Raw genomic sequence first — 17,382 nt, 5'->3', positions numbered from 1 at the left:
AACGCTTTTCCATTTATGGGACCGAGCCGGCAGCTATTACTGTACAGGGGTAAACACTGCGCTGGCAGATATGAGGCAACTGCATGCTTTTTCTGGCCCTGCCATGGGTTGAAGTAGGGATTTAGGGGACGTGACAGTAATATTATGTTTTGATTGCATTGCATAATTTTGTCTTCGCCTGTCTGTGTCTACTGAGGATCACAATGAGCCGACTTGTATGCATTTGATTATGCAGAAGTACAATGACATGCTAGTGCACACGGCACAGAGCCTACTACTACTGTTGTTTCACTGGTTTGCTATTTGGTCAAGTCTGTAGCGGAAATTCACAATGCCGTATGTTTGACATCTACTGTGCATGTCTAGTGTCAGCACAGGACTCTCTCACTTAAGATATTCAGGATTACACAAACCAAATTATGATGCATCTAGAGCCGACCGCCGCCTGAATTAATACACAGAGCACTTGCATGGGAAAGGGGGCCACAGTGAATTGGGGAACCAAACCCAATAGTTGTTCTGTCCTTCATTATGCATCTACAGTATGTCCATGGATGTTGTAGGATTAAACCAGCAACTAGAGATAAGTCCAATTTAGATTTTTGATTTGGAGTCTACAGGAGAACCCCTATTATGGGTAGCAGGTAACCAAACATTTCCATTCATGTCCGTGCAGTCACCGATCTGTCATTGCAAGAACTCTGCCAAATAGTTATGCTTCCTGAACACTGCATTGTGCTATTCCTCTATTATTCCTCCTAGAAATTGATGACAAATGGGTGTGTCCCTACAGAGTCTACAACTGATTGGACTGTGCAGTTATGCAAGATACACCCCCAGCTAGTAACACCCAGTTGTTAATGTATTCACTCATTTCTAGGAGGAATAACAGAGGAACAGTCCAAAGCAAGAATTTAAGAAAAGATGCTGATCTACTATGTAATTGTGCTCCAGGATTATTATTTTATGGGGGAAAGTACCGGTATTCACTAAGATAGGCAAGTCAGGAGAGGGTGACAGGTGCTCTTTAGTGTAAATTCACATAGTGAAATTTTTGCTTCAGAATCCAGTACAATAATTCCACCTCTTATTCATTTCAGTCAGAGGCAGACACTTCATTTTCCACTAGCTAGAAAAATATGTTTTCTGCTGTTCAGGTGTATTCCGCCTCAATCTCTTATTGAATTGAATGGGAGTAGGAAATATTTCTGCAGTCAGCGGGGAGATTTCTATGACAGATTTTGAATGGTGGGTCCTGCTACAAAATCAGTTGTGTGAACGGCACGGTGGCTCAGTGGTTAGCGCTGCAGCCTTGCAGCACTGCAGTCCTGGGTTCAAATCCAACTCAGGACAACATCTGCAAGGAGTTTCTATGTTCTTCCCATGTTTGTGTGGGCTTCCTCCCACACTCCAAATACATACTGATAGGAGAAAAAAAAAATCTGTCGTGTGGACCTGTCCCTAGCCTGTCTAGTCAAACTGTCTCTGACTTTGCTTTCCAGATCCCATCATGTAATTTGGAGGCAAGACATAGTGCCTGTATATAGTGACACTCACAGCCCCTATGGGTCCTTGTTATTGTGACTTGTAGGCTTCTGTGTGAAATCTGGTATCATGGACCATCATGTATGAGAGTAATGGATCTATGCAAGACTCCTACCAGAGTCCAATTTATGCAGATGAGATTAGTATCACTTCTAAATCGGTCACCTGTCTGCAGATATTAGATTCTGACTCCTTTTATTCAGAGCATTGTTGTGGTCACACATCACTAATATCTGTGTACATTTGTTAATTACATGTCACAAATGACCACTACTTATGAAGGGAATTCCCATGACTGTCTATCAGTAAGTGCTCAAGGAGACCTTCAGCTGCTTCCAGATTCCTTCCATTCCATCCCTCTGTCGTGCAACCAGGCTTCCAGCACTGTAGGCTACTGTCCCTAACCTGATGAGGAATCATTAACAGGCCTCCTCTAAAAATGTTTTCCTATATACCTAGCCCACATGATAGGGTGATAAATGAATGATAGCTGGGACCTCCAGTGCTCATGCCACTATGTGAATGGAGCAGCAGTATACATGTCCACCACTCCATTAACTTCTGTAGGACTCACTGAGTTAGCCAAATGCAGCACCCAGCCAGTCCCATAGAAGTAAATAGAGTTGCATTGATGGTGGTTTCACATGCATACCACCATTCAAATTCACACAGGGAGTTAGGTAAACTGTGGGAATCCCAGGGGTCAGACACCCAGCGATCCTACATTGACCTCCTATCTTTTGAATTGGTGATATATGTTGTTTATGGGGAAACCCCTTACATGTATGGCTATAAAAATTTTCTCATCCAAAACAAATCAGGACATTGGGGTGCTCCATCAATATATAGTGCCCCTGAAGCCTTTCCCGTGACCTTCCCTGGAGGGTGGTCCTCAGTCTTCACATGTAAATTTTCCCCTCACAAGTGTTCTCTTGTCAGGGCTTATCCATAAAAGCAGTAGATCCATGACTTGTCACAGCCCAGGTATAAATGCTTGAACTTATTCGGGAGCCAGTTATCTGATGGTACCAATGCCCATATAGCTTTATCAACACAGATCCATTTTTCACAGCACTACATTTGCTATTTCCACCCCACAGACCATTCCCCAAGCCGCCCTTTTCTGTTAACATGCAATTTCCATTTAGGCGCACTTTGGGAAATCTGAGCGACATCCATTATGGCTGATGTTCACACAGCGGTTGTCATCCAGCTTTTTCAGACATCTGCATGCCAAATATAGCTCATTATGCAGAATTAGATGCCCCCACTCCTAAAAGCAGTTTGAGAAAACTATGTGCCACCCATTCATAGAAATGTGCCAACCTATTGATGTCTCTTCAGCCATTGTAGTAGCTGTGTGTCTCGCTCACTTCATGAATTGAGTATTGTGGAAGAACTTAGCCCTGTGACCCGACGCTTTTCCTGAATAGCCCGTCAGAATGCCCCTAGTGAATGGCACCTGCTACATGAAAGTTGTGCTACGCAGACTGCTGTGCTTGGTCAGGTTGATTTATAAGTACAGACAGCAGCCAGACAACATGCGGATACAAGTATAGTACCTTCTCCCATGTGGAGTAGTAAATTTTACATTCCAGCCCGGGTGGGATGTTGCAGAATTGTATTATCCGTGACCAAGCAGATCTTGCGTGCCGTCGTTTGGGAGGGGTCTGTGTATAGAGGACATGGCAAAGGTCTCCCAGCTTCCTGTTCCCACAGAGGTGTTGTTCTTTGTCATTGACTTGCTAAGCCACCCGCAGACAGTCTGTATGACACTATGATGCCTTCAGGCAGACTGAGTCATGCTGGTGACAAGCATTTTATCTGCAGTAATAGTCACCTCTGACCCCCAGAACACACACTGACTACCCGGTACCTTCCAGCTCTGCTGCATCCTGGAGCAGGGGCCATCTCTCTAAATCTAAAGCTATTCATGAACTCTGTAGGTATGAAAAGATCACCCCATATAAAACCTCTTGTATAACATGTTATAGGTATCTATGGATTATTGAACTTGCCTGCAAATGTCAGGTTGTGTGTACTGTAGACATTTCACCATGATGCTTTCTATGAAATTAACTTATTACATTACCTGTTGATAGGGACCTCAAGGCGTACGGGGCAAGGAAGGACCAGTGGGGCAGCAGGTATGTAGTGCATGTAAAGCTGCTGTTTGGTAACGAAAAACCATAATTGGGCACAAAATTTATTATTTATCATTGATCATGAGGCACTCAGTCAGATGTTTGTACATTCAGGGCAAGATGGGAGAAAGAGGACCTGTTGGGCCACGTGGTTTTCCAGTAAGTGACTACACAGTGACATTCATTCTGATTGTTTGTTTGCTTTTTCAGTCTTATTCACATAGACTATTGTTACAGGGTATTCCAGGACCCTCTGGATCACCTGGGGAAAAGGGAATTTCAGGGAATCCGGTAAGAGTCCCGCACATTTTAGTACACTTCCTTCAAGTCTTGGCCAAACTTTAAGTTCCTGTATGTATTATTACAGTCTTCTTGGAGAAGGCCACTCTTACTTACGCAGTTCAATTTATGGGTTTTCAATGTATCAGTGTGGTATTATGCTGCAGATTCCCACTGCGGATCTACACCAAATATGCCACAGAATTCACTGCATTACAAGTGGTGAAATCCACGGCACAAATTCTTTTTATTATTTTCCTTCAGCTCCTGGATGACATTTGTTAAAATCTCATTAACTCTGGTTGCAAAATCCACTCAGAAAATCCACATCATGTTCTCCACACTTGGAAATACCGTAAAAGAGCAGGTTATGTCCATGGGAGTCATCTTGTGACAAATTGCAACAGATCCTTACCATTTTGGGCAGTTTCTTGAATCATTGTATATGTAGTTCCTCTATGGTTGTGTTTCTTAATGGGTCACCCAGGGGCTGCTTCTTCCTCCTGCCTGTTTATTACACTTGTCAGGTCATATATGAAGGTCTAGTGTGTAACTACCTAGAATACTAAATATTGGTACTACCAAACTCAACACTTTTATGTTTTAGGGACCACCAGGACCACAAGGACCTGTCGGGGCTATGGGTGAAATTGGACATAAGGTATGCCATAAAATGTATTTAACGCTTAACTTGTCTTTAAAAGCAAATATTTCAGAGATCAGCCTCATTCTGCTGTTAACCCATTGTTTTAGTCGACGACTGTTACGCTGACACCGTCTTCAGAGAGATTTCTCAAATGGTAGTTAGTGGAAAGGAAAAATGGAGACATTTGCCTTAAACTAGTTTTGATAAATTTCCCCAAGTGTTGCCAGCTTTACCTACTTTCACATCCAGGTGACCAGTTTACATACCATATAATATATACCAAATCCTTCCTGCCGACATAATCTTCTATGCCTGGACACATGGTTGGCTTGGTATGGTCTGGAGCGTAGTTTCAGCATTCTTGAGTTTATCCAAAATAATCTGAACTTACAAAACAAATGTTAAAACCATTATAAACTCATTACATTTTGGAAATTCAGCCCAAAAAGGCAATTTGGGGTCAAGAACTAAAATCTGGCTCAGAGTTTTGGCTTCAGTACAAGTTGTATGAACTTCCTCTGTAGCTGAAGCATTAAGATAGGATGAGAGCCCATGAGCTGAGCTGGGTAGATCTGGACCTCATGTCTGGGTGAAGATCATGTACAGACCAGATCTGTTCCCTCTCAAAAAGGGCTGATTTTTATGGGGCAATGTTATAGACTAATGTTGTGAAGTATTAGACTAGGAAGTGGTGCAGAAGAAAACTTCACTGTAATAAGCAGCATGTTTACCTCTTCTGTTTTAAGAAACAAGACCCTTTGCTGGGTCAACAGGATAGCTCAGTGGTTAGCACTGCAGCCTTGCAGCGCTGGAGTCCTGGGTTCGAAACGCGCCAGCAACAACATCTGCAAGGAGTTTGTATGTACTCCCCATGTTTGCGTGGATTTCCTCCCATTCTACAAAGACATACTGATAGGAGAAAAAAAAATATGTACATTGTGATCCCTATATGGGGCTCACAATCTACATAAAAAAAAGACCCAGTGCCTGCAGTGTACATACTACGGTCTGATCACGTTTCTAGGCATAACATACATTGTCTTCCAATGTCCAGTATGATGAGCAGGTTATACAGGCTTGGATTGACGCACCAGTGTTCATCTGGTGTCCCAGGTTCTGACATAGTAACTCCAGTTTTCAACAACTGACTTGGTTGGGAAACTCTGCCTGCGGATTGGCAGAATATGTCACTTGTAATGTGGCTGAAGCTGAAACATGCTGCGTTTAATTCTATAGAGCCGCATTCAGACAAGTAAATATAACTGATAGATGGACAGTGTTTTCTGGCCTGAACTAGGCCATGTGAAACCGGCCTAGTCAATAGAAGACTGCCCTGTTTGGAGTCAGTGACAGTGAAGTTCTATTTCTTATGTTTTGGTTTACAATAACCTGTTCCCATGTTTATGAAGTTAACAATACAATATAAAGTTAATGTAGAAATGTTCTATAGATCAATGGTGGATCTATGAATGAAGTGCAAGATTTCCATGCAAGGTGTATTGGAATTTGCAGTTATTACTACATGAATAATAATAATTTACCATCCTTTATTCATTTTAGGGACCTCCAGGGGCAAAGGGAGAACCAGGACCACCAGGGGAACTAGGCATGAAGGTGAGATCATCATTGTTGAAGTCTATTGTACTAGTAGGTCTGACAAGCCAAATAGTTTCTGCAAGTTATAAAGTGCAGTGCGTCAAAAAATTGTAAAAATTAAGCAACTTTGTCAATAGCCTACATTTAAAATATGGTGGTTTTTTTCTGTACACAAACGTATGTGTCTCCCTGGTTACAGACTACAAACAGACTGTGTGTAGTCTGATCCTGCAGTAATACTCCCTACCATCTCTCCCCTTCGTCTTACAAACTTGTATTTAGCAAAGAGTAAGAGACAAATAATAGAGAGCAACAAAAAACTGCAATGTCAGTCTCCTCATTGGGTGTCTATGGAGTCTGTAACCTTGGAGACACATAGGTTTGCATAGGAGCTGTTGATTGATTATTTTTTTAATCAAGACTATTTGCAAAGTTGTTCCAAAGTTGATGCACTGAGTTTTGCAAGGTTTTGTAACCATGTATGACCAAGTCAAACCTACCCAAACAGTATACATTTTTTTGTCTTGTCTTAAGCCATTTCTGGAGGTGACAAGGGCAGCTTAACAAACAGGGGATCCAGAGCAGCTGGAGGCCATTGTGAGTGTCCGTCAGATCTAATTTTGGTCCTCTCCCAAAGCATTTTTGCTTTAATGTCATCCTGTTTATTTTGGAGGGTACATCTAGCTTTCCTACTTCTTATTGTGTCCCTGCAATTTATGTTAGCCCCCCACGTCATTGTTTTTGGCAAGTCATCCTTGAGCTCATGACAGAAGCTACTGTTCCCCTTTTATGACAGAGGTGAAACTTAAACCGTTCTTCTCCCCTGTCCTTTTCTTTGGGAACAAACCCTCATTGATGTGCGCCGTCCTGCCATTCGGAAATGCAAGGCTCACAGTAGCTGACATGTCAGCGGCTGCCAGCGTGTGGCTTTTATCTCAGCTGGACAGAGGACGAGCTCTGGTTATATTGCACAAGCTCCCTCCACCTCTGTGCACTGCGCATTTACATGAACTGCATAGTTTGAGACTTTGGACACAGATGTCTTTCCCAAGCGAGTTCCCTGTGTCTAACAGCAGTAGTTTGTTTTCTGAACAAAGGGTCACAGCTTCACAAGCAACAAACCAAGGAATATTTATAGAATAAAACAGGAAGAAAGAGAAGTCTGGATTTGGACCTGTGCTTTAAAATAGAAAATTACATGTAACATGAACCCATGCCCGGAATGGCGCTCCAGCTGTTCGCAAAACTCCACTCTGCCTCATTATACTTAATGGGAAGAATGTCTCTTTTCTATACTGTATTATTGTGAATTATTTCCTAAAGGGACACTAAACCCCCAGAACAATTTACATAAACGAGCTGCAGATTATTCAGCCATAGATATTGGGCAGGTTGTGCAGCCGACAGCTATTCCTCCTGACCCGCCCATATACATGCATGCTCAATTTACACATGTGAGGAAGCTGCTGTTGGACACCTCTAGCAGTTACTAATATCCCCAAAGGAAAAAAAAAAAAAAAAAAAGTCATGTTGAAATCCAAAAGTCCAATCTCCAAACGTCTGCCATCGGGGAGTTTCGGGAGTCCTCCCATACCCGTTAGATGATTGGCTGGTCCCACCATAATTGGCATGTTTGGACAGTATTAATGTGAGGTATGTACCTTGCTATAAAGTAGTCATGGTATTAGCAGACATTGTCCTGTCAGTATTCATTTTGAAAAAAACAAAAAATAGACAGCACTGCGCTGTATATAGTGTAGTAAATGTGGATGGTGAGGGAAAATCCTAATTCAGAATCGCTCTCACCTGATTGGGTTGTGAGGATCACAACTACCGTCAGGGTTCTGGAACTGTTTGACAGGGGGGCGCTCCCTGGGTGAGTTCTGAGCTGCAGTACCCAATCACCGGTGGTGTAAAGATAAGTGCCAAGGACTGTTATCAAAGGACCGCGCCTCACCCATACGGTTTAAGAAAACTTCATGCGATTTTATTAAGGTTCACAACACCGCGTTTCGGGACTGCTGACCTTTTCTCAAGTGTACAAGAACTGTTTAAAACAAATACAAAAGCAAGCAAAGACACATCTCAGCATTGACATATGCAATCACAGGTTAAGATATATCTCAGCATTGACATATGCAAGCACAGGTTAAGATATTGGGTTGAAAAAAACATTTAATTGCAATGTCCAAATTCCTACAATTAATACTAGTGTGTAAAAAAAGGAACATTTCCAAGAATCTAGGATAATAAGTGGGCTAAGTGAAGCGGAGTGGCTGTTAGTTCACATGCCTTAGATAGTATCCTTGTCACTAGATGGATCATAGTCTCTAGAAGGAAAGTCATTTTCCAAAGCTATAAGTAAGTAAAAAAGATGCTGATAGCCAACTATTAGAAGTTCGGGTTATTAGTAAATTAGAATGTACTCTTTAAGGTGAAAATAGTAATAAGCATGGTGGCTTACCTTTTGCCGTTGGCTGGACGTGCCAGCTGTCCGGCAGAAAGCATAATTAAGCCATTGGTGGGAGTGGTTCCAGTGCTTCCCGCACTGTTGAGAATCACGAACGCGCAATAAGGATGCACGTGCGTCTCTTCCCTGGTTTCACTTTGGCGTCCGTGGAGGTGTAATGCGCATGTGCAGGGGCGCCGGCCCGCGCCCGCCGGCCATATGTAGCAGTCGACTTCAGAGCTGCTGCTGTGAGCATGCATGTGCATCAGTGCCTTAGCTCGTGCTACGAGCTGTCAGATTTTATAGTTGCCGATACACCCGCCGGCCATATGTAGCTGTCGGCTTCAGAGCTCCTGGTCTGAGCGCGCATGCGCATCAGTGCCTTAGCTCGTGCTACGAGCTTCCAGATTTTTTGGTTGCCGATACGCACCTGCGTTGTGTTGTGAACCTTAATAACATCGCATGAAGTTTTCCTAAACCTTATGGGTGAAGCGCGGTCCTTTGATAACGTTCCTTGGCAAGTATTCATTTTGAGGAACACTACATTCCTCCTCTCCCTAGCCTGAAATGCCTAATAACAGGGAACAATGATTCACACTCATATACTCAATAAATGCAAAGTTTAACATTTGGGTTTGCAGATCATAATGAGTAAATGTATGTAGATGCTGATAACCTCTATATGTTCATCATCAGGGAGATATTGGTCCACTGGGAATACCCGGAGAACAAGGTCTCATAGGCCAGAGAGTGAGTATACCTGAATAATGGCATGTCATGTATTAATAGGATTTGATATTCCTTCTCGAGTGTTACCTGCTTGGCCATTTTTATAGATGGAGTGAAAATTAGGTTGTTACATGTCTGCATCACCCTATTGTTTCCTCCAAAACATTTTTAGGAAATAATTTTTGCTCCATCTGTAATGTCATGTAACTATCATGTTCTGAAAACTGATTTACATGCATGTTAGTAGTCCTACAGTGCCCCCTGCAGGCCAATGTTTATTTGGGAATCCAACTAAGCACAAGGTTGCCGTTATTAATACTTTGCACCAGGACAGTGTTTAGACTGTGTTTAAAGAGGTTTTAAGTTTTGAAGTTATCCCCTACCTATAGGGTAGAGGATGAAGTTATAATATGCTCTCTGGGACTTCCACCAATATTGGAAATGGCTTCCAGTTCCACAGTCCTAATGAAGCATCACGCCTAGCATCATGTGCCCTACTGGTCCATTCTTTCTCTATGGGAACGTTAGAGAAAGACAAGTGGCGCAGCAGGGTGTATATGCTCATCAATATGGGGGAACCAGAGTCCTCTGGAGCTGTGGGGGTCCAGGCAATCGGAAGTTATTCCCTAGTGTATTGGTAGAGGATAACTTCAAAATGTACAACTCCTTTAATCTTAACCTGTCAGGAGATTTCTTCAGCCCTATAAGATCAGGATATGACAGAGGGAGAGAAGCTGAGCTCTGTGATATGTAGACTTATATGATAGAAGAGAGAAGCTGAGCTCTGTGATATATAGGGTTATATGATAGAGGAGATAAGCTGAGCTCTGATATATAGGTTTATATGATAGAGGGAGAAAAGCTGAGTTCTGTGATATGTAGACTTATATGATAGAAGAGAGAAGCTGAGCTCTGTGATATGTAGACTTATACAGTCCTATGAAAAAGTATGGGCACCCTTATCATTTTATTGATTTGAATTCCCCTAACTACTTTTTACTGACTTACTGAAGCACAAAATTGGTTTTGTAACCTCAGTGAGCTTTGAACTTCATAGCCAGATGTATCCAATCATAAGAAAAGGTATTTAAGGTGGCCAATTGCAAGTTGATCTCCTATTTGAATCTCCTCTGACGAGTGGCATCATGGGCTACTCAAAACAACTCTCAAATGATCTGAAAACAAAGATTGTTCAACATAGTTGTTCAGGGGAAGGATACAAAAAGTTGTCTCAGAGATTTAACCTGTCAGTTTCCACTGTGAGGAACATAGTAAGGAAATGGAAGACCACAGGGACAGTTCTTGTTAAGCCCAGAAGTGGCAGGCCAAGAAAAATATCAGAAAGGCAGAGAAGAAGAATGGTGAGAACAGTCAAGGATAATCCACAGACCACCTCCAAAGAGCTGCAGCATCATCTTGCTGCAGATGGTGTCACTGTGCATCGGTCAACTATACAGCGCACTTTGCACAAATAGAAGCTGTATGGGAGAGTGATGAGAAAGAAGCCGTTTCTGCACGTACGCCACAAATAGAGTTGCCTGAGGTATGAAAAAGCACATTTGGACAAGGCAGCTTCATTTTGGAAACAAAAATTGAGTTGTTTGGTTATAAAAAAAAAAAGGCGTTATGCATGGCGTCCAAAAAGAAACAGCATTCCAAGAAAAACACATGCTACCCACTGTAAAATTTGGTGGAGGTTCCATCATGCTTTGGGGCTGTGTGGCCAATGCCGGCATCGGGAATCTTGTTAAAGTTGAGAGTCGCATGGATTCCACTCAGTATCAGCAGATTCTTGAGAATAATGTTCAAGAATCAGTGACGAAGTTGAAGTTACGCCGGGGATGGAGATTTCAGCAAGACAATGATCCAAAACACCGCTCCAAATCCTCAGGCATTCATGCAGAGGAACAATTACAATGTTCTGGAATGGCCATCCCAGTCCCCAGACCTGAATATCATTGAACATCTGTGGGATGATTTGAAGCGGGCTGTCCATGCTCGGCGACCATCTAACTTAACTGAACTTGAATTGTTTGTCCAAAATACCTTTATCCAGGATCCAGGAACTGATTAAAAGCTACAGGAAGCGACTAGAGGCTGTTATCTTTGCAAAAGGAGGATCTACTAAATATTAATGTCACTTTTCTGTTGAGGTGCCCATACTTTTGCACCGGTCAAATTTTGGTTTAATGCATATTGCACATTTTCTGTTAGTACAATAAACCTCATTTCAATCCTGAAATATTACTGTGTCCATCAGTTATTAGATATATCAAACTGAAATGGCTGTTATAAACACCAAAATATTTAGAACTAAAAATGATTAAGATTAATAGGGGTGCCCAAACTTTTTCATAGGACTGTATGATAGAAGAGAGAAGCTCATCTGAGCTCAGCTTCTCTCCTCTATCATATAACTCTATATATCACAGAGCTCAGCTTCTCTCCTCCATCATATAAACCTATATATCACAGAGCTCAGCTTCTCTTCTTTATAATATAACCCTATATATCACAGAGCTCAGCTTTTCTATCATATAATCCTATATATCACAGATCACAGCTTCTCTCCTATCATATACAGTAATCCTATATATCACAGAGCTCAGTTTCTGTCCCCTATCATATAATCTTGTATATCACAGAGCTCAGCTTCTCTCCTCCATCATATAATCCTATATATCACAGAGCTCATCTTCTCTCCTCTATCATATAACCCTATATATCACAGAGCTCAGCTTCTCTCCTCTATCATATAACCCTATATATCCCAGAGCTCAGCTTCTCTCCGCTATCATATAACCCTATATATCCCAGAGCTCAGCTTCTCTCCTCTATCATATAACCCTATATATCATAGAGCTCAGCTTATGTCCCCTATCATATAATCTTGTATATCACAGAGCTCAGCTTCTCTCCTCTATCATATAACCCTATATATCACAGAGCTCAGCTTCTCTCCTCTATCATATAACCCTATATATCATAGAGCTCAGCTTCTGTCCCCTATCATATAATCTTGTATATCACAGAGCTCAGCTTCTCTCCTCTATCATATAACCCTATATATCATAGAGCTCAGCTTCTGTCCCCTATCATATAATCTTGTATATCACAGAGCTCAGCTTCTCTGCTATATATCACAGTTCAGCTTCTCTCCCACTATCTTATAACCCTATATATCATAGAGCTCACCTTCTCTCTTCTATCATATACCCCTATATATCACAGAGCTCAACTTCTCTCCCTTTATCTTTTCCTAATCTCAAACAATGCAACAGCATCAACCAACATTGTCACTTTAAGCTAAAGACAATAACATGTTCCCCTTTGCAGTTCATAGTCCCATATTCAGTTTATATCCAAGTTGTTGCCATTATACAGTTATCATTACTATTTTTCATGTTATATTTTCCCACTCACAATGATCTGTATCTGCAGGGTGAGCCAGGCCTTGAAGGGGACAGTGGATTGATGGGCCCTGATGGACTGAAGGTGAGTGCTCGTAGCATGGACTTAAGATGGGATTCATTGTTCTTGAAGGCCAGTTGTATTTGCTGAAGACACTTCATTGCAGAAACATTTCATTCACCAGTAAGAGCATGTCCTTTTGTAATAATGAGGAAACTCTGGAAAGTCCAATCCCCCTGTGATGTAGTCTGCATTCTGACTGATACAGATATCGCACGTGCAGATGTCTGCTTAGAATTTAATCCGTTTAATGACTAGTACGGGTTACATGGACATGTACGATAACACCATACAGAGTTCTGGAATGACATCAGACATGCACCTTGCAGAACTCTTGCTAGGAAATACTCCCAGTGTATACATTAACAATTCCATAAGGCCCCCAATCTACAAGCAGATGCCAGGAGGACACCTTTTTTTTGGCCTCCTCATGGCCTCTTTGTATCAACATAACATGTTTCATCTGTATAGAAAAGCACAGCAGAATGCTCTACCATACAAAGGGCCTTCATGTACTATAAGCATTTTATAGTGGGAACTTATGGGAGACAGAAGCCACTGAATGGTATCAGTCATCGTAGGACATATATGTCCTGAGAGTATACCCACCACAGCAGGCTCAAACACTTTGTATACACAGCCTTACTTATGATAAGGTCTGACATATCAGGGGCTAATTCATTGCATTTATTTAGTATATTGTTAGAATTGCCTATAAAAGTTGAGAGATGTCAGCTTAACACTAGATTTAGGATTACATGCACATACCTGTGGTTCATGGGAAGATGGTGAATGTACATTTTATTTTCACGCAATTGTCACATAACTAAAATTCTGTAGAGGGTGAGACATTGGGTGGAAAAAAAAAAAAACATGTTGCATCCTAAAACTGCAGATGTCTCGTGTCTGTACATACCATTTTGGTCTGCTCAGTGTTTTTTCTTATGCAGCAGTTTGTGCTTCAGAGCTGCTGTTATTCCATAGCCATCGTATAGTCAGCTATTCTGTAGTTAATGCAAGGTGATTCTTCTGGCTGTCCAGTCACTCACCGCTAGTGTCTGGACCCAGGATCTGAAACAATAATGGCCAAACAGAAGATACCCAAATTAGAAGGATACTTTGGTGTATTTCTTTGAGGCTGTTGGAGAGTGGGCCCCAGAATCATTTTATCTCTCCAGCCCTCTTGCCATGGCTGTATATATTGCATATGTTGGAAAACAGGATCTGTCATGTCCTCTGACTTCTGCAAGCTTTAGATGAGTGCCACTGCAGTGAGTCTGCTGCTGTGGGTGGTCCGCCACTACCTGGCAATGATGTTGAACACTACAAAACTGTGTAACTGTCAAGTGGGCGGTCCTCCAATGCCTAGCAAATATGTTAAGCAGTCATGGACAGCCCTCTTCTATATGTTGCTGAAAGTAATGGCACCTATATCTTTGCTCAGACAATCAGAGGATTTGATAGGACCTTTTGAAGTTATGACAGATACAGTCTGAGAGAAACCAGCGTACAATTTTAGCTAAAAAGCATTACCATTTTAATAACATATATTTCATTATATAGGAATATCCAAAAAGAACATAAAATGGCATGTATACTTATCTGGATTTGTTATATATGGCACTAGGGTGAAAAGGGCGAGCCAGGGCCTGATGGAGAGCAGGGAGAAAAAGGCACTGTTGGCTTAATAGGAAAAGATGGACCTCCCGGTGTCAACGGCATCCCAGGCGTCAGAGTGAGTACTTCTAGTGATGGAATAGATTTCCACCCCACCATTATTGCTCCATCTCAATATAGGTGACACCCTACAAACAAGCTACCGGCCTAGGACGTGCAGTTAGTGCTACAGCTTTCAGTTATAAATCTCGCCTTATCTTCACTTCATGTGATGAGATGTTGGATTATGATTCTGAGCAGAGGTATTATTAATGGGAAACTGCTGGGATACTTTCCCTTTAATTCTCATGTATCCAACCCCATGGTGTGTGTGGGAGAGACTTATCTGTAATAAATCTCAATGGAAATCTGGCTAGCTATTAATGACTGCAGGGACAGCAGACGGTCCAGGGGCCACACTGTATGGTTTCATCAAGCTTCACGCTGCTGACAGACAAGTAACATCTGAATAAGACATCACAGGCATTTCACAGCTGTACCGATATTGCACAAAATCTGACAGAGCAGCTGGGGACCCCTCCCCTCTTACCCACCTCCCCCCAGGCATCTGTATGTCTCAAGCACAGTCTTCTGTGTCCGTCCCATTGTCCATTGCACACAGCCATTCACACGCCTAAGCTCTGTAAACTTGCAAATTAAAAGTAGTTTTATTTGGCAGGCATGTAGGATGATCTAAATCTGCTCAGTGCCCAGGACATCATTGTAAAAACTGTTTATTCAGAGAAAAATCAGAATCAGAGCTGAATATATGCAGAATTTATGCATGTTCAGTGTCACCGACCCCAAATTACTAGAGCTGGGATCAGCTACAAGTGGGGCCACAACTCACAGCATGCCTGAATAGCTGTTGTTCTGCTTCACACGGGTGGGTTTGGTCCATGAGATAAGTTAGATTGACTCCCAGTATCATGCTTGTCATCTGCTGTCCCATACACATACCAATTTCCAGCATGGCTGATCTGTTTAAGACTAAAGTCAGATTTTTGGCTGTTGGTTTGATGCAATAGATAAATCAGTCTAATGTGTATGACCATCTTAAGCCCAAAGATATAGATGACAAATTATCCTGAAACTTTTCTCTTCTCTGCTCCTCCTGCTCTGTAACATGCTGCCTGTATATTGGATGACATTTTCCATGTGACAGGTTTCCATGATTCCTTTAATGGCTGCTGTACAAAAGTTTACAGTATGGAGCTTTCTGTTATGAATCCCCATACAATGGTAACTATATGACCTATAAGCCTATATTTGGCAGCAGAGCAGATGCGTCATTGAATTTCACTTTGGAGCAGTACACAGCCGCTATACTGTCCAGTGCAACCCACATGGTCTGTGATTTAAAAAAAAAGCAAAATCCTTCTATTATTGAGCATGTGGGCCTCAAAAATGGACAATCTCATAAAAGCCCTGTATGAAGTAATCTGACCCTTCACCACATCAGTCTTCAGTGATATAATACAGACCTCAGACTTCAGCTTCACTCAGACCCGGCGGCGCAGATGGCTCTGTAAACACCACAACTTGTTTCTATAGATAGGCCAATAACCTGCGGCTGGAGATGGCCACATTACACCTCACGGTACACAGAGGTCAGAGGTTACCAATGCCACTTAGCTCTTAGGAGAATTCTTCATGGCATGTCCTAGGTGTCAGGGTCTGTGGTGTTATCTCATATTACCATATGGAGTGGCCTTTGGGCATGTTGTCCCGTAGGGTCACAGCATAATATCCTTACATCATACAGACAGGCTGGGACCAGTTTCATAGTAACCTACCAATTAACTTGTAATGCATTCTGGAGTGTGGAGGTCAATTGGACAACCCTATGGAAATTTAGGCGGTCATATGATCCAGGTGGTGCCATGTACAGGATCAGCCAGGATTAATGGATATGCCACCAGCACTATGTGCTGTATACAGGGTTGTCCCACATTGGCTCAACCCACTGATCACTAGAATGGGGGAACCCAGGCCCCCATTCCTCCTCACTACATAATTGCATTGGCTGAGCATGCATGCTGTTTTTCTTTTAAGTGACTATGGAGCTGACAGAAACATCATCATCGTACTTGGCAAATTTTGACTGTCCCATAGCCATTGAATAGAGTGTCATGGCGCATGCCTGACCACCACTCAATTCAGACTCCTCCTCACTGCACTTGTGGGCTCAGGACCCCACTAATATCATGTGTCCTGCAGATTACTATGAAAACATGCAGTCACAGCTATCATGTGTGCTACATATTACTGGTGAAGCATGGCACTCACAGAGTTAAGTAGCCGTCTGCTCTGTCCAAAGTCGAGCCAGCTGGCGAGAGGTCTAGCGCTCAGTTCCAGCAGCTCTGCAGAGTGATTTTTTGGTCTCAGGACAAGTCAGAGATTGGGTATCAGTTCCAGGAAAGTCATCCTAGAGTGTGTGAGAAATCGGAGCCTGACTTATGGAATCCCTCTCTTACAAGCAGCCCCTACCCAAGATGTTATAAGAAGGGTGCTCAGAGGGGTGTGACTGGTGCGCACCTTGCACTGTGTCAGTCACTGTCACTGGGTGCTCCACCATTATGGTATCACCATGTCTTGATAGTCTATATGGCAGTTGCCAGACACTGTCAATGACTTGGCGCAAGACACTGTAACAATTGCTGCTTTCTAAGAACCGTAACTGTTTACTTCTATTGTTCTGTATCCATCAACCACCAAACAAACAAGACTGATGAAAGTGTAGAGAGACGTGACTGCAGTGGTCAGAGGAGGACATGTGCTGGCCATTTACCACCTACTAAGAGGCAGCCACTCTGGTGCCTCAGCTTTGGGCACTATATTGGCACCTCTCTGTGCCTATGTATATG

At 42.4% G+C, this 17,382-nt stretch overlaps 1 protein-coding gene across 1 annotated transcript in view; it reads left to right on the top strand.

The window, feature by feature from the left end:
- The window catches only part of COL27A1 (collagen type XXVII alpha 1 chain), a 219,851-nt gene that overhangs the window by 158,027 nt on the left and 44,442 nt on the right, over positions 1–17,382 (top strand). The window contains exons 30-37 of the mRNA XM_075259238.1: positions 3,648–3,692; positions 3,804–3,848; positions 3,927–3,980; positions 4,576–4,629; positions 6,175–6,228; positions 9,356–9,409; positions 12,830–12,883; positions 14,487–14,594. Coding sequence (XP_075115339.1) covers positions 3,648–3,692; positions 3,804–3,848; positions 3,927–3,980; positions 4,576–4,629; positions 6,175–6,228; positions 9,356–9,409; positions 12,830–12,883; positions 14,487–14,594 — 468 coding nt within the window. The remainder of the gene's footprint in view (positions 1–3,647; positions 3,693–3,803; positions 3,849–3,926; positions 3,981–4,575; positions 4,630–6,174; positions 6,229–9,355; positions 9,410–12,829; positions 12,884–14,486; positions 14,595–17,382) is intronic.

The sequence above is a fragment of the Leptodactylus fuscus genome, chromosome 11 (assembly GCF_031893055.1).
Source record: "Leptodactylus fuscus isolate aLepFus1 chromosome 11, aLepFus1.hap2, whole genome shotgun sequence".
NCBI lineage: Eukaryota > Metazoa > Chordata > Amphibia > Anura > Leptodactylidae > Leptodactylus > Leptodactylus fuscus.
The sequence above is the reverse complement of the archived record's forward strand: the minus strand, read 5'-3'. Positions and strand labels throughout refer to the sequence as shown.